Raw genomic sequence first — 18,632 nt, 5'->3', positions numbered from 1 at the left:
CGTTTCGTAACTGCAAAAACGACGACAAACCTTTCCCAAAAAAAATAATAAAAAAATAAAAAACGACCACAAACCACATCCGTACAGACATGGCTGAAGTTTCGCGATTTCTGCAAACTCTCCTCCCCACCTTCAGAACCCACACATTCCAGTCGCTCCCACTGACTTTCCGCAGAAACCCAGTTCGGTGATTGGTCTCCACCACCGACGGAGCCAAAGCCACGGTGGCGCAGAAGATTCCGTGGGGCTGCGACATTGACTCCTTGGAGAACGCTTCTGCTCCGCAGAAATGGCTGACGGGGTCGGGCCTTCCTCCGCAGAAGATGGCGATACAGAAAGTGGAAGTTGGGGAGAGGGGATTGGTTACTTTGAAGAATATAAGGAAGGGGGAGAAGCTGCTCTTTGTGCCTCCCTCTCTGTTTATCACCGCAGATTCTGTAAGATTTTTTCTGGAAATTTTGTTTGAAAGTTGCTCAACTTTCTTTGTTTTTGATTTGATGGTGTTTGGAAATGCTTCTTTAGAAAGTACTTCTACTTATATGTTAGGTAGGATGCCTTCTGCTCATAAGTGTTTTTGCTTGGAAGTGATGAAATTGGGTTACATTATAAAACCAATTGACGAAGATTAGCCCAAGATCATATAAAATCAATTGACAATATGAGGATTAGCCCAAGATCATATAAGTACATAGCAAATCTTATCTCTCATCAACGTAGGACAACTCTTAATACGCCCCCGCACGTCACACGTGGACAATAACTGGGTGACGTGGAGCGTGTGTAGCCGTTGGGCTTCACACATGGACAACCTTGCTATGATAACATGATGAAATTGGGGTTCCAATTGGTAATATGGGGAGTAGCCCAAAATCATTGTCCCTCACCAATGTGACGATGAAATTAGGGTTCCACCATAAAATCAATTAACAATATAGGGAGTAGCCTAAGATCATATAAGCACATAGCAAACCTTGTCCCTCACCATTGTGGGACAACTCTCAACAGGAAGTGCTTTTTGGAAAAGTATTGCCACTTTCAAGTGCTTCTTGAAGATGCAACCGTAGGGCACTTCCCCGGAAAGCACTAAAAAGTGCTAGTAATTGAAAAATGCAAGCACGTAAAAATTCTAGTTCTTTCTTCAGAAGCATTTGGAAGTGTTTCGTGGAGAGCTTCTCCAGAAAGCATTTCCAATTGCCTTTATAACTAAAAGACTCCATGGATCTCAGAAGCAATATTTTTAACTCTTTTACGACTCAGAAGCAATTTTGAATTTTTTCTGCCAAATGTGTTCAAAGTGCTTTTAGCCATTGTAAAAGCACTTCCAAACAGACCCAGCTTTTCCTCTACCTTTGATGTTTATGCTTGAGCTGTTTGTAAATGTTAGGAATGGACTTGTGGGGAGGCTGGTGAGGTGTTGAAGAAAAACGGTGTACCTGACTGGCCATTTCTGGCAACCTATCTGATTAGTGAAGCAAGTTACCTTCAATCTTCAAGATGGAGCAACTATTTTTCTGCCCTACCAAGACAGCCTTAATCCCTTCTGTATTGGTAAGTAGCAAGTACCGGTTTCCATGATTTGTTCCGATGGCGGAATTTTCACGAGTTTATCATTTACTATGGGAAGAGTCTGCTCTCAGTTTTTTCTACAGCCTTTATGTCTCCTTTCAGGACTCAAGAAGAACTTGATCGTTATTTGGAAGCATCACAAATCAGGCAACGGGCGATTGAAAGAGTTACTAATGTTGTTGGAACGTAGGGCCTTGTATTTGCTAGTATATTTTTCTTCATGATCCCATAGTTACGGAGTTTAATACTTATTCCTATCTTGGTGCAGATACAATGATTTAAGGATGAGAATATTCTCCAAGCATCCTGCTTGATTTCCTGAAGAGGTATTAAACAAAAACAATGAGCTCAATTCCTGTTCCTAGTGTTGAATATAACCGCACATCTTCGTTTTTGCTCCGCTTGCAATTTTTTCACTCCGCTCCATGTATTATTTACAGGTGTTCAACATTGAAACCTTCAAATGTCGTTTGGCATTCTTTTCTCCCGCTTGGTAAGTTAAATATTCTGTTGGTAATGACAATGCCGTAGTAAATGTGTTACTGTATCTTCAGAATGGTGTCAATTCATATGCAGTGTCTGGCGTTGTGATGACGATGATTTGGTTGTTAATAGAAGTAAAGTACACAAATCTCTGCTAATGCAGCATGTACTCAGTATCTTGAGGATCACTCGAGCACTTTACTTGCCTAAAAAATTGTAGGTCTAAAATTCTGATATGAATTACAGAAGTAGGTTGAAGTCTGACGTTGGATATTTCCTAAGCACAGTGATTTGTCGAAAACATGACCTCAATGTCTTATTACTCCTACACACAGGTTCGATTGCCCTCGTTGGGTGGAAAGGTTGCCTTGGTTCCTTGGGCAGATATGCTGAATCGTAGTTGTAAGGTTCGTCGAGGAGTCTCATTTAATAAACATGATCCGAAGGATCAGCTGCACAAGTGTTCTTACTATGTGCATCTTAATTTGATTGGTGTAGGTAGACGCATTTTTGGATTATGATAAATCGTCACAGGGAGTTGTCTTTTCAACAGATGAGGCATATGAGCCAGGTGAGCAGGTAAACAACAAATTTTTTTTCACCAACGTTCGGTCTAAATCCATCGTTGAAGTTGCAAAGGAAAAATGCCCCAAAAACAAATAATCGAAAAGCTATAATTCAATGGTGATTAAGCGCTAGTTGGTTATGTCATTAATCACCAACACCTCTAGTGATGCCTTTCATCACTCAATGCAGGTTTTCATTTCCTATGGAAAGAAATCTAACGGAGAGATGTTGCTATCCTATGGGTTTGCCCCAAGGGAGGGCACCAACCCTAGAGATTCCGTTGAGGTGCCAGTGTCGCTTTCAAAATCGGACAATTGTTATAAGGAGAAGTTGGAAGTTTTGAGAAAGCATGGATCATCAGCGTAAGTGCCCGATAACTCAGCCAAATCGTGGTTAATCTTCCATCATTCTTTTCCTTTGTAGTAATTTTTAAGCTTTTTTCGCACCTCATATTTTCAGTTGAATAACTCTGAGATATTACAAATTATTTAAGCAGATCTCAGTGCTGTCCTATACAAATCACCGGTTGGCCATTGGAGCTAATGGCGTACGCTTATTTAGCCGTCAGTCCTCCAAGTATGAGCGGACAATTTGAAGAGGTGCGATAGTTTTAGCTTCGTATTATCAATCAAAGTTTCAGTATTGTAGAACTTTGTCCGGAAGATCGTTATGTTAGATGGCTGCCGCAGCCTCAAACAAATCTTCCACGAAGAAGGATTTACGATACAGTGAAATAGAGGAAGAAGCTTTACAGTTTATACTGGATACTTGTGAAGCCAGCATATCAAAGTATAACAAATTCTTACAGGTGAAGGACTAATTTGCTACATCTGTCCATGACTCCATGAACAATCTAGATAGGTTGAAGCCGAGAGATTTAAACATTTAAACTCACAACTGATTTTTTCGCTGACGGGCAAGTGGATCCATGGATTTGGATGTGACGTCTCCAAAGTAACTAAACCGAAGGTTGTTTCTGAAGCAGCTAACGGTAGACTTGAGTACTAGAAATCGGAGAATCCAAATTTGTTTTTCCGTGCAAAATCTATCATAGTTCATATTTAAGGACTTGGATTGTCTGCCCTCCCATTTAGGTGCCCTCCCGGTGCCCTCCTGTTTTGTGTGGTCACAGTTAAGCCACGTTAATATTTTATATTATTTTTTTATAAAAATAATAAAACAAAAAGAAATAGTAATATAAAATGTTGACGTGGCTTAACCGTGACCACAAAAACAGGAGGGCACGAGGAGGGCATAGAAATTGGAGGGCAGACAATCCAAGTCCCATATTTAAATACTTGTAATCAACGATTTAAAATCTAAATTTAAAGATATTTTAACAATTTTTTGTTACTTTTTCTTTTATCTAAATCTAAACTACATATTAATAAAACCATATAAGGTAAAAGGCTATTTAACAAAACAAAATTTTGTTATTTTTTGTTTAAGCCTCACTCACAGGTGATTTTATCATCTCTGATTTTTTTTATTTATTTTAAAAACATTAAATACACATTTTAACATCTCTATATTTTTCACTTATTTTTTTGGTCAAATCCCGGGTTTGACTCCACCGTAGCACGATATTGTCCGTTTTGGGTCCTGACCACGCCCTCACAGTTTTGTTTCTGGGAACTCACACGAGAACTTTCTAGTGGGTCAACCGTTATGGGATTGCTCTCGCGCGAACTCGCTTAACTTCGGAGTTCCGATGGAACCCAAAGCCAGTGAGCTCCCAAAAAGTCTCATGCTAGGTAGATATGGTAATATACATATAAGGCTTACATGATTTACTATCCTAAGCAATGTGGGATGTTACATTTTTACTTTTCGGCTTAAATATTTTACTAAATATACACTTGTTGCTCAATAAATCGTAAATCTGCTTCCAAATACATTATAAAGATTTCCTTAATGCTCATGAACAATATTTCGAGAAAATAAAAAATTTGCATTTTTTACCAAAAAAAAAAAAAAGGTGGATTAACACTCATGGTTTTCGGTTGGTTTGCAAATTCGTGGATAAATCACTGTTCAATCTTTTTTTTTCTTTTTCACTTTCGCCTCATTTTGAAGTTTTGAAAATTAAGGTGAGATTCTTGAGTGTAGAACCCCATTTAATAATGTTCTGGTCCTCACTACTATATTTTTCACTTATTTTTTTAGTTTTCGGCTTAAATATTATACTAAATATACATTTGTTGCTCAATAAACTATCATATTCATGTTCTTCAAAATATATTTTCCCGTGCAAAGTCTATTATAGTTCGTATTTGAATACTTGTAATCAAGTATTTAAAACCTAAATTTAAAGATATTTGAACTTTTTTTTTTTGGTTAACTATTCTTTTATTCAAATATGAACTACATATTAATAAAACCATCTCTAATTTAAAAAAAAAATATATACACTAAATATATATTTAAACATCTCTATATTTTTCACTTATTTTTTTACTTTTCGGCTTAAATATTCCACTAAATATATATTTGTTGCTCAATAAATCATAAATCCACTTCCACATACATTATAAAGATTTTCTTAATGCTCATAGTGTTGTAAAATTGACGGTGTGTGCAGTGGAATAAATAAGCAAGACACAAAATTTACGAGGTTCCTCTACAGTCAGTGTGACTGGAGTACGTCCTCGGGGCAGCAATGGTGGTTCCATTATAATTTGAAATAATAGGAGTATAAAGATAACTCTCTCTATTCTCTCCTCTTTTCTTCCCCTCTTCTCTCTCTTCCTCTTTCTTCTCTCTTCCTCTTCTTTTCTCACCCGTGAACTTCACCCATTTGATGTTGTGTGGGGTTTACTTTTATAGGAAAAAATGAGTAGTGTTGAGCAAGCTTCTTGCACATCCACTTGTTGAGTGGATGAGTGGACATCCATTATTTACAACACTTCCCCTTGGATGGCCACAAGTCTTCGATTGACTCGTTAAAATCTTGATCTGTCTTGGATGCTCCCCCTGATGAGTATCTCCCCCTGATTTCAAATCATTTAGGCTGATCGTTGATCATTCTGCTTCAATATCTTAGCGAGAAGAGTTGTTGAAAGATATGCTTTACTTGTTGTTAACTTTCCACAGGTTTTTTCTTGAACTGGGCTGGAGGACCTTCTACTAGACTAGCATCCAAAGGTCTAAATTTACTCATTTTATCTGGAGCGGAATTTGATTCAAGAGTAGTGAACACTTGATCTTGAATCGGACTTGTGATTTCTTCAAGGACCTTCGAGGCTTGATCTTGAATGAAATTGGATCATGAGGAGCTTCATGTGGCAAGTGATCTTCAGTTTTGTCAGGGATGAATCAGCACGCGTTTGTTGCGCTTGTCTCCACATGCTTCAATGTATCATTTTCACTTTCCTTACTTGCTCTCCTTGCTTAAGTAGTATTTTCCCTGCTTTTCCCCCATGCATGTGTGGCATCTTCTCCAGCAGTATTTGTCTTCTGATGCAGGAGTGGAATACAACCCTTGCTTTTGGATGGTTCGTCACTTCTTGGTGACTGGAGACCCAGCTCCAACCGTTGAAGATGACTACTCGAGAGCAATACTAGGTAAACAATCAGGAAAGGTTCCAGGCAGTCGGTTCCTTACCGGGAGTTTGAATGGAGGTTCCGACATATTGCTTTCTTTATCCTTGTCTTTGCAGGCAAGAACATGGACAAAGGAAAGGACAGGGAGATTGCATGATATGAGATAATCTTGCTCTGGTCCCTGAAGATATGTGATAATCTTGCTCTGGTGTGACATGTTTGAAGAGGTATTCTCGGAGAGGAAGAAAACTGAGTATTTCGAGATGCTATGTTGAAGATGCATTTTCGGAGATGAGGAAGAGTTAGGTATTCTTGCAGTGTTGTGGGTCTGCCTTGTTATGGAGAACAGATGTCGACATATATAGAGATTTCTCAATAGCAAGTGGTGGTGCTGTGCTTTTACTCTTGTCAGCAACTGTGATGTAAATAGAACAATAAGATTTACGCGTTTTCAACTTTGTCAGATATCTTTGACAAAGTTGCACGCGATATCTGAAAAAGCTGGGATTACGTCTGAAAAATGCCAACGAACTTTATTCAAGAAAATCTGGCTTTTGAAATTCGGAGAGCGGTGCCTCTTTGATCTTTGAACAAGTGGCTCTGCTGCCTCTTCTTTTATAGAGACATCAATTGTGTTCAAGAGTATGCTCAGAAAGTTGCTGCTTGTAGAAATTTCACCTATCTTGCACCTTTGAAATTTTATTTAACCTCTGTTTTTCCTTCATCATTTCTGAAAAATGACTTGCCCATCTAACATTTGCTTAGATTTGAGTCTTAGGAGTGATACAGACGAGCAGCGTCAGGATAATATATGGCGTCCGTCCTTCTTATCTTCTAATGGTCCTCTTACGGTTGGGGACTCTGTGATGAAGAATAACATAACCGCTACTGTGGTAGCTAGGAATCTTCTCGCTCCAAGGGATAACAAGATCCTTTCAGAACGGTCTGAAGAGTCGGCCGTTCAAGACTCTTTGGCTCTCAGTGTTCAGTGTGCTGGCTCTGTGTTCAATATGGGCCAACGCCTACTTGCTCAAACTCGCAAAGTTGAATCATTGATGGCGGAGGTAGCAAGTCTTAAACAAGAGATCAGAGGGCTCAAGCACGAGAATAGGGTGTTACACGTGTTTGCAAATAGTTACTCTACGAGCATGAAAAGAAAGGTCGTCCAACTGCAGGAATTCGAAAGTCGGATTCAAAGTGATCACCAGAGGTTCGTTGCTAGATTCCGAAAGCAACTGATGCCTTCCCCTTCTGGTGTTTTGCTAAGTACTGGGGTGCCACATGATCAATCTCCAGTGCCTCCCCCTTCTGGGGTACTTTCGAGTACTGAGGCTGCACATGAGTAACCTTTGTGAAGGCTCCATCCTGTTTGTTTGTTTTAACTCATGTGTATGTATATATCTGTAATTTCTTGGAGATATTAATAAATAAGCTTTATTTCATTCAATGTATTGTGCCAAATACAATAAAGCATATACTTCACTAAGATGTGGTACTTCTGGACCAAATATTAATTTATCTTTACCCTCACGAAGATAAATGATTATTCTTAGTGTCTTCATCATATGAGTATTCAACTCATAATCTTTAATCCATATGGTTCTTTTAATATCATAAATATCATGGATAAGATTCGTGTTGGTAGATTGTTCGATCTGCAGCTCGAGACAATAATTCCTTCAACACTTTATAATTTTTCTAGACTCTTCAGGAGTCCTAATTTAATATCATCAACTCTTCAAGAGTTCTAATTTAATGTCATTGACTCTTGCAAGAGATTTTAGTATGTTGCAACAATATCATAATGATAGTACTCACTAAGGCAATTTATATCATCCATTGGTATTGAGTACATATTTTATGTTTTACCCTTCAGAGGCTTACTTCAAGCAATTTGAATCCTTCAAGGGTTTTCTACACTTCATGATACATTTTCCTTTGGAATTTATACAGAGCAATTCGCTCCCATGTATACTTGAGGGATTTACTTATGGAGATATAATGTGGGCGACTCACAACCTTTCATATATAATTCTCCATTCATATGAACTCGTTTACAACCTTGTGTCATATCATGTAAGTGTATTACACTGTATTACAAATGCCCATATATAACATCCTTGGTTCAACATCTTTTGGCTATTTGTATTGTATTCAAATATATATAGGTTCATTTGCCCACGTTCTTACAAAATTGTAATAAAATTGCCTTTCTCCATTTTGGCCAATAATTTTTCTTTTGTCGACGAACAAAAGAACGTGACTCAATATTAACACAGTTCATTGATGAATTTAGTAGCTACTTGTAAAAACCAAAATTACCATTGGTTATCATCAATCCGTGATCCCATATTCTCATGTGCATGCGCATGCATAAAAACTTTTCATTTCTTTAGATATCCATTGCCTCTTCAAGGGCATGACGCTATCTCTTCCAGGATAGTCATAATTTAGAAAATGTGGATCATAATCTCCTCTTGAGCGTTATAGAGCTTGGATTTTAATCTCCACTTCCGGGAGTTGAGTCATTGGAACCTATATGTCTATTATGCTCCATGTATGAGACATCAACATTCCCATGTCTGTGGATTGTCCTATCTGGGACGTGTATCCACGCGGCGACTGTCATGCTTCTGGCATGCAACAGTTATGCTTCGGGAATGCAATAGTTCAGTAGTGCCATATTATTCTTCTTTCGAATAACTGAACCTTTTGAGTCTAAAAATCTGCCACGCTTCAGGCGTGCAACAGATAAATCATTTACTGTCTCATTATTTTATCCAACAGAGACATCAATTCTTGTAGGCACATTTGCAGTAAGTATATATGATTTCATCACTTTCGTTGCATCATTCATTTATTCACATTTCATTTTCTCATTGATTGCTTCGTGAATCAAAATAAGACAAATTCTCTTCGTTCTTCTGGAACGGTCTTTTCTCATCATTCTTCTGGAATGATATTTTCTCATCGTTCTTCTGGAACGATGTTATTTTCTCCCCCTAATGGCAGGAAAACTGTCTTATCAAAATCATAGTCCGCAAATCATGCGGTAGACATATCCCCAGTCAAGGGTTCCAAATATTGAATGATAAATGGTGTTCAACATCAATGCCTAATCTACGATGATGCCTCATTTCAGTACGTTGTGGCAGTCTTGCAGGCACATAGACAACACAACCAAAAACTCGTGAAAGTATAATGCTTGGCTGGTTTCCAAACACGAGTTGTACTGAGAAGTATTGATGGTTGGTAACATGTCTCAACCAAATTAATAATGCATCATGTAAAGTTTACATGTTCCCATGTAGAAAATTGGCAATTTCGTTTTCATGAGCAGAGCGTTGGCAATTGATTTCACCCACTTAATAAATGCTTCTGCTAAACCATTTTGAGTATGGACATGAGGAACTTCTGGTCCTTGTTTAATAGTCTGTGAACTGAGACTCTTATGTCATTTATTATAGTTAAGTTGAGGCACTGCGGCACTTTAAACTTACGGTACTCATCAAGGAATTTCATGTCCTGATCTTCAGGATCAAAGGACTTCATGCCTGATCTTTTTGTATGATGGAACTTCGGGTCCTATCATTTTATGTGATGAGGATCAAGAAACTGCAGGTTCTGATCTAATCAAGGAACTCTGGGTCCTTGTTATACTCATTGTAACAAAAGATAAGTACAATAAATAAATTAAAGCAATAGACAGTAATTCCAGCCATAATGAATAAATTGCATTTAAATAAATAAAGCTTGTGACAAGGGCTTTAATTTAGCACCATTAAAACTTAAAGCAATAGGCGGTAAAACCGTCCATGGTAAATAAATTGCTTTAAAGTAAATAAAGCTTGTGACAAGGGCTTTGATTCAACACCATTCACATAAATATCAAAGCTTTAAGACAAAGGATAATAATTCTACCCACTGTAAATAAATTGCTTTAAATAAGTAGAACTTGTGACATGGGCTTTAAACCAACACCATGCACATAAATATGCCAAAACAGAAAATGCAATGATTAAGTCCTCATGTTTTGCTTTTTCATTTTCTTGGTCTGCCACTTCTTTTGTTTCATCCCTTTACTTCTGTCGGGGCACCCATCCAAATTGTCCTTATTTTATTAATGTTTTCATTTCACAACAACAAGTCCTTTTAGTTACTCAGGAAGTAAAAGTAACAATAAGTTCCAATTGGTGTTCCTCCTCCGGTGAGTTTCGAAAAAGTCGAAACGGTTCCCATAAGTTTTGGAATCAAGAGTGTCTGCAACTTATGAGAAGATCAAACCGTTAGATTTAGTTCAAATTTTAGTATGATATGGATAAGAGGATACAAAACAACTTTCGTGAAGAAACAATTTCGATTTGAGCTACAGAAATATAGTTATGGTACTCATAAGGTGGCTGTCCAATTTTCTGCGAAAATTGGAAACTGGTTTAGTATTTCAGACATCTGCAACGATTGCACCGTTAAAGTTTTCTGAAATTTTGATATGTTGTAGATAATGAGTGGACGAACAACTTTCAAGAAGAAAGTATTTTAATCCGAGGTCCGTAAGTTGGAGTTCAGAGGCTGTTTACATGGCTGTCAAATTCTTTACGAATTTTGAGTATGTACTCTTTTGTTTCTGCAAAGGATGATATACAGTCATACAACAATATATATAGTTGCTTCAAGAAAATCAATTGTACTGAGATTTGAAGATGAAATGAAAATTGTTTCTTATCTGTTAGATTCCAGCTGAAGGAGGTGAACATGATTTGTGGCGTTGTGCTTTCCACTGACATGAGAGCTTCTCGTGCTGATAACGTGTTGTAAAATCGACGGTGTGTGCAGTGGAATAAATAAGCAAGACACAAAATTTACGAGGTTCCTCTACAGTCAGTGTGACTGGAGTACGTCCTCGGAACAGCAGTGGTGCTTCTATTATAATTTGAAATAATAGGAGTATAAAGATAACTCTATCTATTCTCTCCTCTTTTCTTCCCCTCTTCTCTCTCTTCCTCTTTCTTCTCTCTTCCTTTTCTTTTCTCACCCGTGAACTTCACCCATTTGATGTTGTGTGGGGTTTACTTTTATAGGAAAAAATGAGTAGTGTTGAGCAAGCTTCTTGGACATCCACTTGTTGAGTGGATGAGTGGACATCCATTATTTACACATAGAAAATATTCGAGAAAAAAAAAATTCAATTTTTACAAAAAAAAAAACGTGGATTACATTTACGGTTTTCAATCAGTTTTACACATTCATACATAAATTACTGTTCAATATATTACTTTTCATCTTCGTCTCATTGTGAAGTTTTAAAAATTAAGTTGAGACTTTCTATTGAAATTCTTAAGTGTGAACCCCCATTTTAACAATGTTATGGACCTCACTACTATATTTTCCACTTATTTTTTTAGTTGTCGATTTAAATATTATACTAAATTTAATTTGTTGCTTAATAAACCGTAAAACTGTGCTTTCCTTTCCAGCAATTCTTACTTCTCAGGTAATTTGACTTTCCCCAGCCCTAGCCCACAGCCCAGGAGTCAATGACATCCCCTTTCGTTTTTGCTCAGCAAATCCCCATCCGATCCAACAATGGAGGCCTTGGCTTCCTTCCGGGCTGTTGCTTCTCTCTCTTCCCGCGCCAGAAACCCCATTTCCGCCTCCGCTTTCGACGCTCGTAGAGCAAAGTGGCTCTCTCTTCCTTCGTCGTCTTCCTCCATTGTTCGAGCTCAGCAGGTTCTAAGTTCTTTAGATTTCTTAATTTTCTTCTACTTTTTGCTGGATTTTACTTTAAAACTGCATTGAAATGGTGTTTGAAATTCTGGGTAATTGTTTGTTTTTTATTAGATGCAGTCTAAGGGCACTCCGCCGTCGGCGGTTGAGGTGGAAGGTGAACAGGAGCCGGAGAAAGTTGAGCTGAAAATCAAGGAATGGGAGGTGGGTATGTACCACAATGAGGTGGCTGCGAGTCAGGGAATTAGAATCAGGAGGAGGCCTCCCACAGGACCCCCTCAGCACTATGTGGGACCTTTCGAGTTCCGGTTGCAGAACGAGGGCAACACTCCACGGAATATTCTGGAGGAAATCATATGGCACAAGGACACTCAAGTTGCTCAGGTAAAGTTGTCCGCTTTGCATTTTCGTGAATTCGGTTGCTCGAAAAATCGAAAAATTTGGTCTAATTTTGTTCATATGTTGAGTTGCTAGTTTTGATTACTGCTGATGATATTGATTCAGTTGAAGCAGAGGCAACCTCTGTATTCATTGAAGAAAGATCTTGACAATGCTCCGCCGGTGAGGGATTTTGTTGGAGCTCTGAGGGCAGCGCATTCACGAACTGGTCTGCCCGGTTTGATTGCTGAAGTGAAAAAGGCTTCCCCAAGTAGAGGAGTTTTGAGGGAAAATTTTGATCCTGTAAGTCTGCATCTTTTCAATCCTTATTCCTGTATTTGGGAGTTTGTTTCTATTCCTGATGTGGTAGTACCAGATTCAGTATGCTAAACTGACGAGTTCATGCTCATCGGAATACAGGAAGCTCATTTTCCATTTTCGGAACCTTGTTCTATAATGCTGATCAGGATGTATTCGTTATCCTCATATTCTAATGACTTTCATGTGGTTGGTTTGGAACTAAAGCATTGTATGTGTGTGTGCATTGTGACGTTGTCTCATTTCTGATATAACTATATAACTTTTGGGAAAAGAAAACATGAGCCCTCCCTCATTTTTGTGTGAGAAAATGTTTTTCTCCCCCAACCTTCTCGCTAGTTCTTATTCTTCAAATGATTTGTCATGATAGGTTGAAATTGCACAAGCTTATGAAAAAGGGGGAGCTGCTTGTCTTAGTGTTTTGGCAGATGAAAAGTATTTTCAGGTGAACCAATCAATTCGATCCGTCTCCAAAATCATCGATAATAAAAGCAAACTTATTAGGATATAAAAAGCAAACCTATTAGCTGTATCTCACTTGCTTTTTGCTTAATCAATTAGGGAAGCTATGAAAATATGGTGGCGATAAGAAATGCTGGAGTGAAGGTTTGTTCGTAAGCAATGTTCCTCTTTTTGTTGTATTCTGCACATGCTAGGGTGTACTTTGCGTATAATTTATTCTTCTAACACTAGCAAAATATGCAGTGCCCTCTGTTGTGCAAAGAATTTATCATCGAGGCTTGGCAAATCTACTATGCTCGAACCAAAGGTGCAGATGCGATTCTTTTGATTGCTGCTGTTTTGCCTGACCTTGACATCAAATACATGACAAAGATCTGCAAGATGCTTGGCATGGCAACACTTGTTGAGGTTTGAGATGCACTTCTTTCTCCATTATTAGTTTTTTATACTTCTGTTTGTATGTTGGAACTTTTGTGGGGTTTCAATTGAGAAAATCCGCCTTTGTCTAATTGAGTTAGACAGCGTTTACTATTCTTGAATGTCTGGCCTATTTTGGGATGCTTTTGGATACAGAGTTATGCATCAGTTACAACATATCCTTCTGTGTTTGTTTGTGTGTGTGTGTGTGTATCCTTTTTATCAACAAGAAAAAAAACCATATCCATTGAAATGTAATTCCAAAACATCTTGTGTTTTACATTGTTACAGGTGCATGATGAGAGGGAAATGGACCGTGTTCTTGGCATTGAGGGGGTTGAGTTAATTGGCATCAACAACCGCAATCTTGGTAAAATTTCCTAAGCTCTATAAATTGGCTTATGCTATGTGTTTATACCATATTTAGGACCTCATATTTAGATCTCGTACAAATACTCGAGAGACTTAAATGTAATTATATGATAAAGGAATGGGCAAATATGTAATAAGTGAGGAGTCCTTATTCTATAAAAGGACCCCTCACCCTCACAATTAGGGGAGGCCAATTCCTAGGCCCTCTCACCCCTCTCAAAGCTCTCACTCTTAGAGCTCTCTCTCTCTCCCTCATAAATACAATATCAGTGTGGACGTAGCCCAAACCTTAGGGTGAACCACTATACATCTTGTGTTATTTACATTTTATGCAGATTCACGGTCGGATTTACGTTGTTCCAAGACCTCCGGTTTTGTGCATCAACACTATGAAACTTCTGTTTCCTTGTCATTTACAATATGGCTGTTTGCTGATCATTTCATCTTTTATCTCATATTTTTATGAAAGACAATCAATCGTCAACTAGTATTTTGGAGTAATACGTGAGAACTTTTCAAAGGCCTTCAATAATGTACTTCCTGTTTGAATTTGTGATAGGATCCTCAAAACACTTTCCCCTTTGCCCCCTAATATGCATTCGTATAGGCATAATAACTGTTTGTGGTTTAGGCAGCATAATTAGTAGTTCGGTCTTCTTATATTAATTATTAATTTCTTTTTAAGAGGGATGTTGATGGGGTGAATTAGACAGGTTGTCAAGCTATATATGGAAGGGGATGAGCGTTAAACCTGCCCATGTTCATGTTTTCTATCTGTCAATATTGGGCTGTGTATTGCGTGTAAACTTTAATCGTAATATGATAACCTTATATTTGCTTTGACTGCAGAAACATTTGAGGTTGATACTGGTAACACAAAGAAGCTTCTTGAAGGAGAGCGTGGCGAATTAATCCGTCAGAGAGACATCATTGTGGTAGGAGAATCTGGACTGTTTACACCGGATGACATTGCCTATGTACAAGAAGCTGGTGTTAAAGCGGTTTTGGTAGGAGAGTCAATTGTGAAACAGGATGACCCTCAGAAGGGAATAGCTGAACTTTTTGGTAAAGACATTTCCTTATAAGTCAGTTTAGGGAGATTAGAGCCCGCTTGTTCGAACACAAACTTAGTTGACCAAAAAAAGTTCAAACACAGACTTAAGTTGGACATGTGATAATTGTACTTAGGTTTGGTACTTACGTAAATTGTATTTCAAACACTACTATTGTCCTCATTAGATACAATAATTTGAGGCTTTCATTGATTTATCACTTAAACTTGTAAGTTATTGTTAATTCCTACCGCGAACTTTAATTTCAATCAATTATTCCTGAACTTTGAGATATAGTTAATTATCTCCCCACTTACTTGACATTAGATCGAAAATTTCGCCCATATTTGTCACATGGACAACACGTGAGCCACATAAGAGGGTAAAAACATCATTTTTTTGGCACTTAGATGAGTCGCTCCAAGATCGATATTATACCACCACAACTTGGAGATAGAGTGGAATAGAATCGCCAGCGTGGGCTTTAGTGGAGGTGACACTTCATTTTACCCTCTTAAATAAGTGACGGTTGTCCATGTGAAAAATATGGACGGACAATTTAAAAGTCCTGACGTTGAGGCGGGAATTGGATTTTCAAAAGTTCAGGTAAAAATAAAAGAGTGAATCGGCTTAAATCTCTATTTTTAAAAGTATTTGGAGCAATTTTGGATGAAAACTAATTGAAGGACCAAAGTTAAACAACCCAAGGGTTTAGGGGGCAAATTTGCAGTAAAGCCTTTATATATAACGTGCACAAATACAAGGGTTTGGTCTTCAAATCTCCACCCAAAACATGACCGACGGCCTCCCTTGTGCATGGAATTTATGGTTGACGCTTGACAAATCTTGCATGTATGCTAGAACCAAAGGTGCCAATGCGATTCTTTTCATTGCTGCATGACAAACATCTACTACTGGAATCAGTTGCATGCCTCAACTGCGTTTTTCTATTTTTTTTTCGAGATTTTGTAATTTCAATTTAATTTTACCACTACCCCAATAAGGATATTTTGATCCGTTCAACAATTGAGATTTGTCAATTCGTCATTTCAATCAATTTCTACTGTATCTAACGAGTCGGAGTAGTTACAGGCGCGCATGGCGGGATTTCTTCTGATGCTCATACTGTGAAGGCTTAAAGCTTGCATTAGTTCATGGCACGCAGAAGAGAAGATGGTAGTAAAAATGATTCCACTCATGCAATTTCTGCAGTTAATTAACAATTATGCTCCTGACCGGTCTGCTCTTGGGGTCGTTGCTAAGGATGGAATTCAACTTGCTTGCTTCTCAAGTTATTAGATGATGTATTGTGTAACTTAGTCCAAATTCGGTGTTGGTGCAATGGTGTTGGTGACGAGGATAGGAGTGGACGCCACATTAAATTCAAGGGTGTTACTGTGAACACGGAAAATTCCTGAAACGAAAGAGACAAGAAACGACGTGCACAAACAAATATTTGTATTTGATAGTTTTGAGTTACAATCTCTCTCAAATTTGATCATCTGATTCGATCTCCGTAAGGTGTTGATTTATGGGTGTTTCGTTGATCCAAGGGCCGTCGAGGCTTGATTTTGGATGAACAGTTGGAAGTTTCTTCAAAGGGCCGTGGGCTTGATCTTTGAAGGTGGATTTGAGCGGATCTTCAAGGAGTCGTTGGGGCTTGATCTTGAGGATGAATGTTTCTTCAAGGGCCGTTTGATGCTTGATCTTGAATAACGGTGATGAGCGGATCTTCAAGGGCGTTTGGGCTTGATCTTGAAGAACAGTGATGAACGGATCTTCAAGGGTTTTTGGGCTTGATCTTGAAGAACGGTTGGATGTGTGGAATTGTCGACGTTTGTTGATCCAAAGGGCCGTTGGGGCTTGATCTTGGATGAACGGATGATGAATGATGGTGCTTTCTTCAAGGGCCGTCGGGGCTTGATCTTGGATTGGTGGATGATTGTTGATCCAAAGGGCCGTTGGGGCTTGATCTTGGATGAACGATGAACGAAGAACGAAGAACACTTTCTTGATTCTTCGGGATTTGCTGGATGCTTGAGAGCTTCAGAGTTTCAGAGCTTCCGAGCTTCAAGGTGTAATATGAATTGGTCCCCCAAATGAATGAAATGGGCTTGTATTTATAGAATTTTCCAAGGCCTAATTTTGAATATAATATCCCAGATGAAATAAGTTGTTTCTGCCAGGTGTTGACACGTGTCCTATTTGATGACTTTTCCAACTCATTTCAATTTTCGTTGAGTCGCGCGCTACGTGTAAAATTTATGTAATACATGAGCGTTGACACTTTAATTTATCGGTCAACATTTATTTACCGAAATTTCGATGTCTACAAATGCCCCCCACTTCAAGACGCATCGTATACATGTGCTTGTCACGTGTAGGAGATGCGTTTTGAAGTCCCTTACTGTAGATGTCGATCCAAGGGCCGTCGAGACTTGATCTTGAATTGGGCTGGAGATTTCTTCAAGGGCCGTTGAGGCTTGTTCTTGAACTTTAGTTTGAGCTTTCTTCAAGAGCCGTCGAGGCTTGATCTTGAGGGTTGAAATTGGACCACAAGGAGCTTCATGTGGTAGATGATATTTGGCTTTGGTAGTGGATGAATCGGCACGTATTTTGTTGCGCTTGTTGATTTTCCACAGCTTTGATCTTGAACTGGATTGGAGGATTTTCTGGATTCCTCCAATTGTTGATTTTCCACAGCTTATTCTTGAACTAGGTTTTGATTCAAGGGTGGTAGACACTTAATCTTGAATCGGACTTGTGATTACCTCAAGGGCTGTCGAGGTTTGATCTTGAATTTGGCTGGAAACTTCTTCAAATGCCGTTGAGGCTTGATTCTTGAAGGTTAATTCGAACACATGACAAGCAGGCATGAGGTGAAGGTGACGACTTGTTGCTTTGTTCAATCTTTCTAATTCACACCCGAGCAGTTTGGTCAACGGTATGATCTTCAAGATTGATGGGCTATTCTTCCAGTTGGTGACTTGATCTTTTAAGGATTTGATTCAAGGGTGGTGAATCGGCACGTGCAGCCCACAACGCCTAGTAAGCCGACCCAAGAATTTGAGGGTCAAAACGAATTCACCGTCAGAGTGATTGCAACTTTGATGATATGAGATACTCTTGCTTTTGAAGAAGTAGCGGATGAATCAGCACGTGCTTGGTTGCTCTTGTCTCCACATGCTTCAAGGTATCATCTTCATTTCCTTTATCTGTTCCTCAGGCAGATGTGGCATCTTCTCGAGTTCTTCATCTCAGACTCTTTCTGCTGAGTTGACTGTTCATGCTACATTCTTCTCTGCTTGTTTCTTCAGGCAGATGTGGCAGCTTTCTCGAGTTCCTCAGTTCGGACTCCTTCTGCTGAGTTGACTGTGCAGACCGTATTCTTCTCTGCTTGTTCCTTCTGCACGTTGTCTCCACATGCTTCAAGGTATCATTTTCACTTGCCTTATCTGTTCTCCGGGCAGATATGGCAGCTTCTTTGAAAGTACAGCAGCAGTGGGGGGGCGAGTACTCGAGAGCAGTGCCAAGTAGGCAATCAGGGAAGGGTTCCAAGCAGTCGGTTCCTTACCCGAGTTTGAGTGGAGGTTCCGGCATATTGTTTTCTTTATCCTTGTCTTTGTAGGTAAGAACAAGGACAAAGGAAAGGACAGGGAAGACGCATGATATGAGATACTCTTGCTTTCTACCCTGGTGATATGATATACTTTTGCTTTGGTGTCATTTGTTTGCTGGGGTACCCCAAGG

General features: G+C 38.8%; 1 protein-coding gene and 1 pseudogene across 3 annotated transcripts; both read left to right on the top strand.

The window, feature by feature from the left end:
• Positions 1 to 54: 54 nt before the first annotated feature.
• LOC126634338 (ribulose-1,5 bisphosphate carboxylase/oxygenase large subunit N-methyltransferase, chloroplastic-like) lies at positions 55 to 3,447 on the top strand (annotated as a pseudogene).
• An 8,189-nt stretch (positions 3,448 to 11,636) lies between these two features.
• LOC126634335 (indole-3-glycerol phosphate synthase, chloroplastic-like) lies at positions 11,637 to 15,166 on the top strand. 3 transcript variants are annotated; one of them, XM_050304853.1, is made up of 8 exons: positions 11,637 to 11,886; positions 11,998 to 12,267; positions 12,397 to 12,564; positions 12,950 to 13,024; positions 13,141 to 13,185; positions 13,285 to 13,449; positions 13,750 to 13,828; positions 14,680 to 15,166. In XM_050304853.1, exons 1-8 carry the CDS (start codon positions 11,743 to 11,745, stop codon positions 14,913 to 14,915), a joined length of 1,182 nt encoding a protein of 393 aa, XP_050160810.1. In that variant the 5' UTR covers positions 11,637 to 11,742; the 3' UTR covers positions 14,916 to 15,166. The 3 variants fall into 3 exon arrangements, with proteins under 3 accessions (XP_050160810.1, XP_050160809.1, XP_050160808.1); XM_050304852.1 differs by having other exon boundaries at positions 11,639 to 11,886; positions 12,004 to 12,267; positions 12,388 to 12,564; XM_050304851.1 differs by having other exon boundaries at positions 11,640 to 11,886; positions 12,388 to 12,564.
• Positions 15,167 to 18,632: the final 3,466 nt, after the last annotated feature.

Source organism: Malus sylvestris, chromosome 9, assembly GCF_916048215.2.
Source record: "Malus sylvestris chromosome 9, drMalSylv7.2, whole genome shotgun sequence".
In the NCBI taxonomy this organism is placed as follows: Eukaryota; Viridiplantae; Streptophyta; class Magnoliopsida; order Rosales; family Rosaceae; genus Malus; species Malus sylvestris.
Note: the sequence above shows the minus strand (reverse complement) of the source record. Positions and strands in the feature narration are given on the sequence as shown.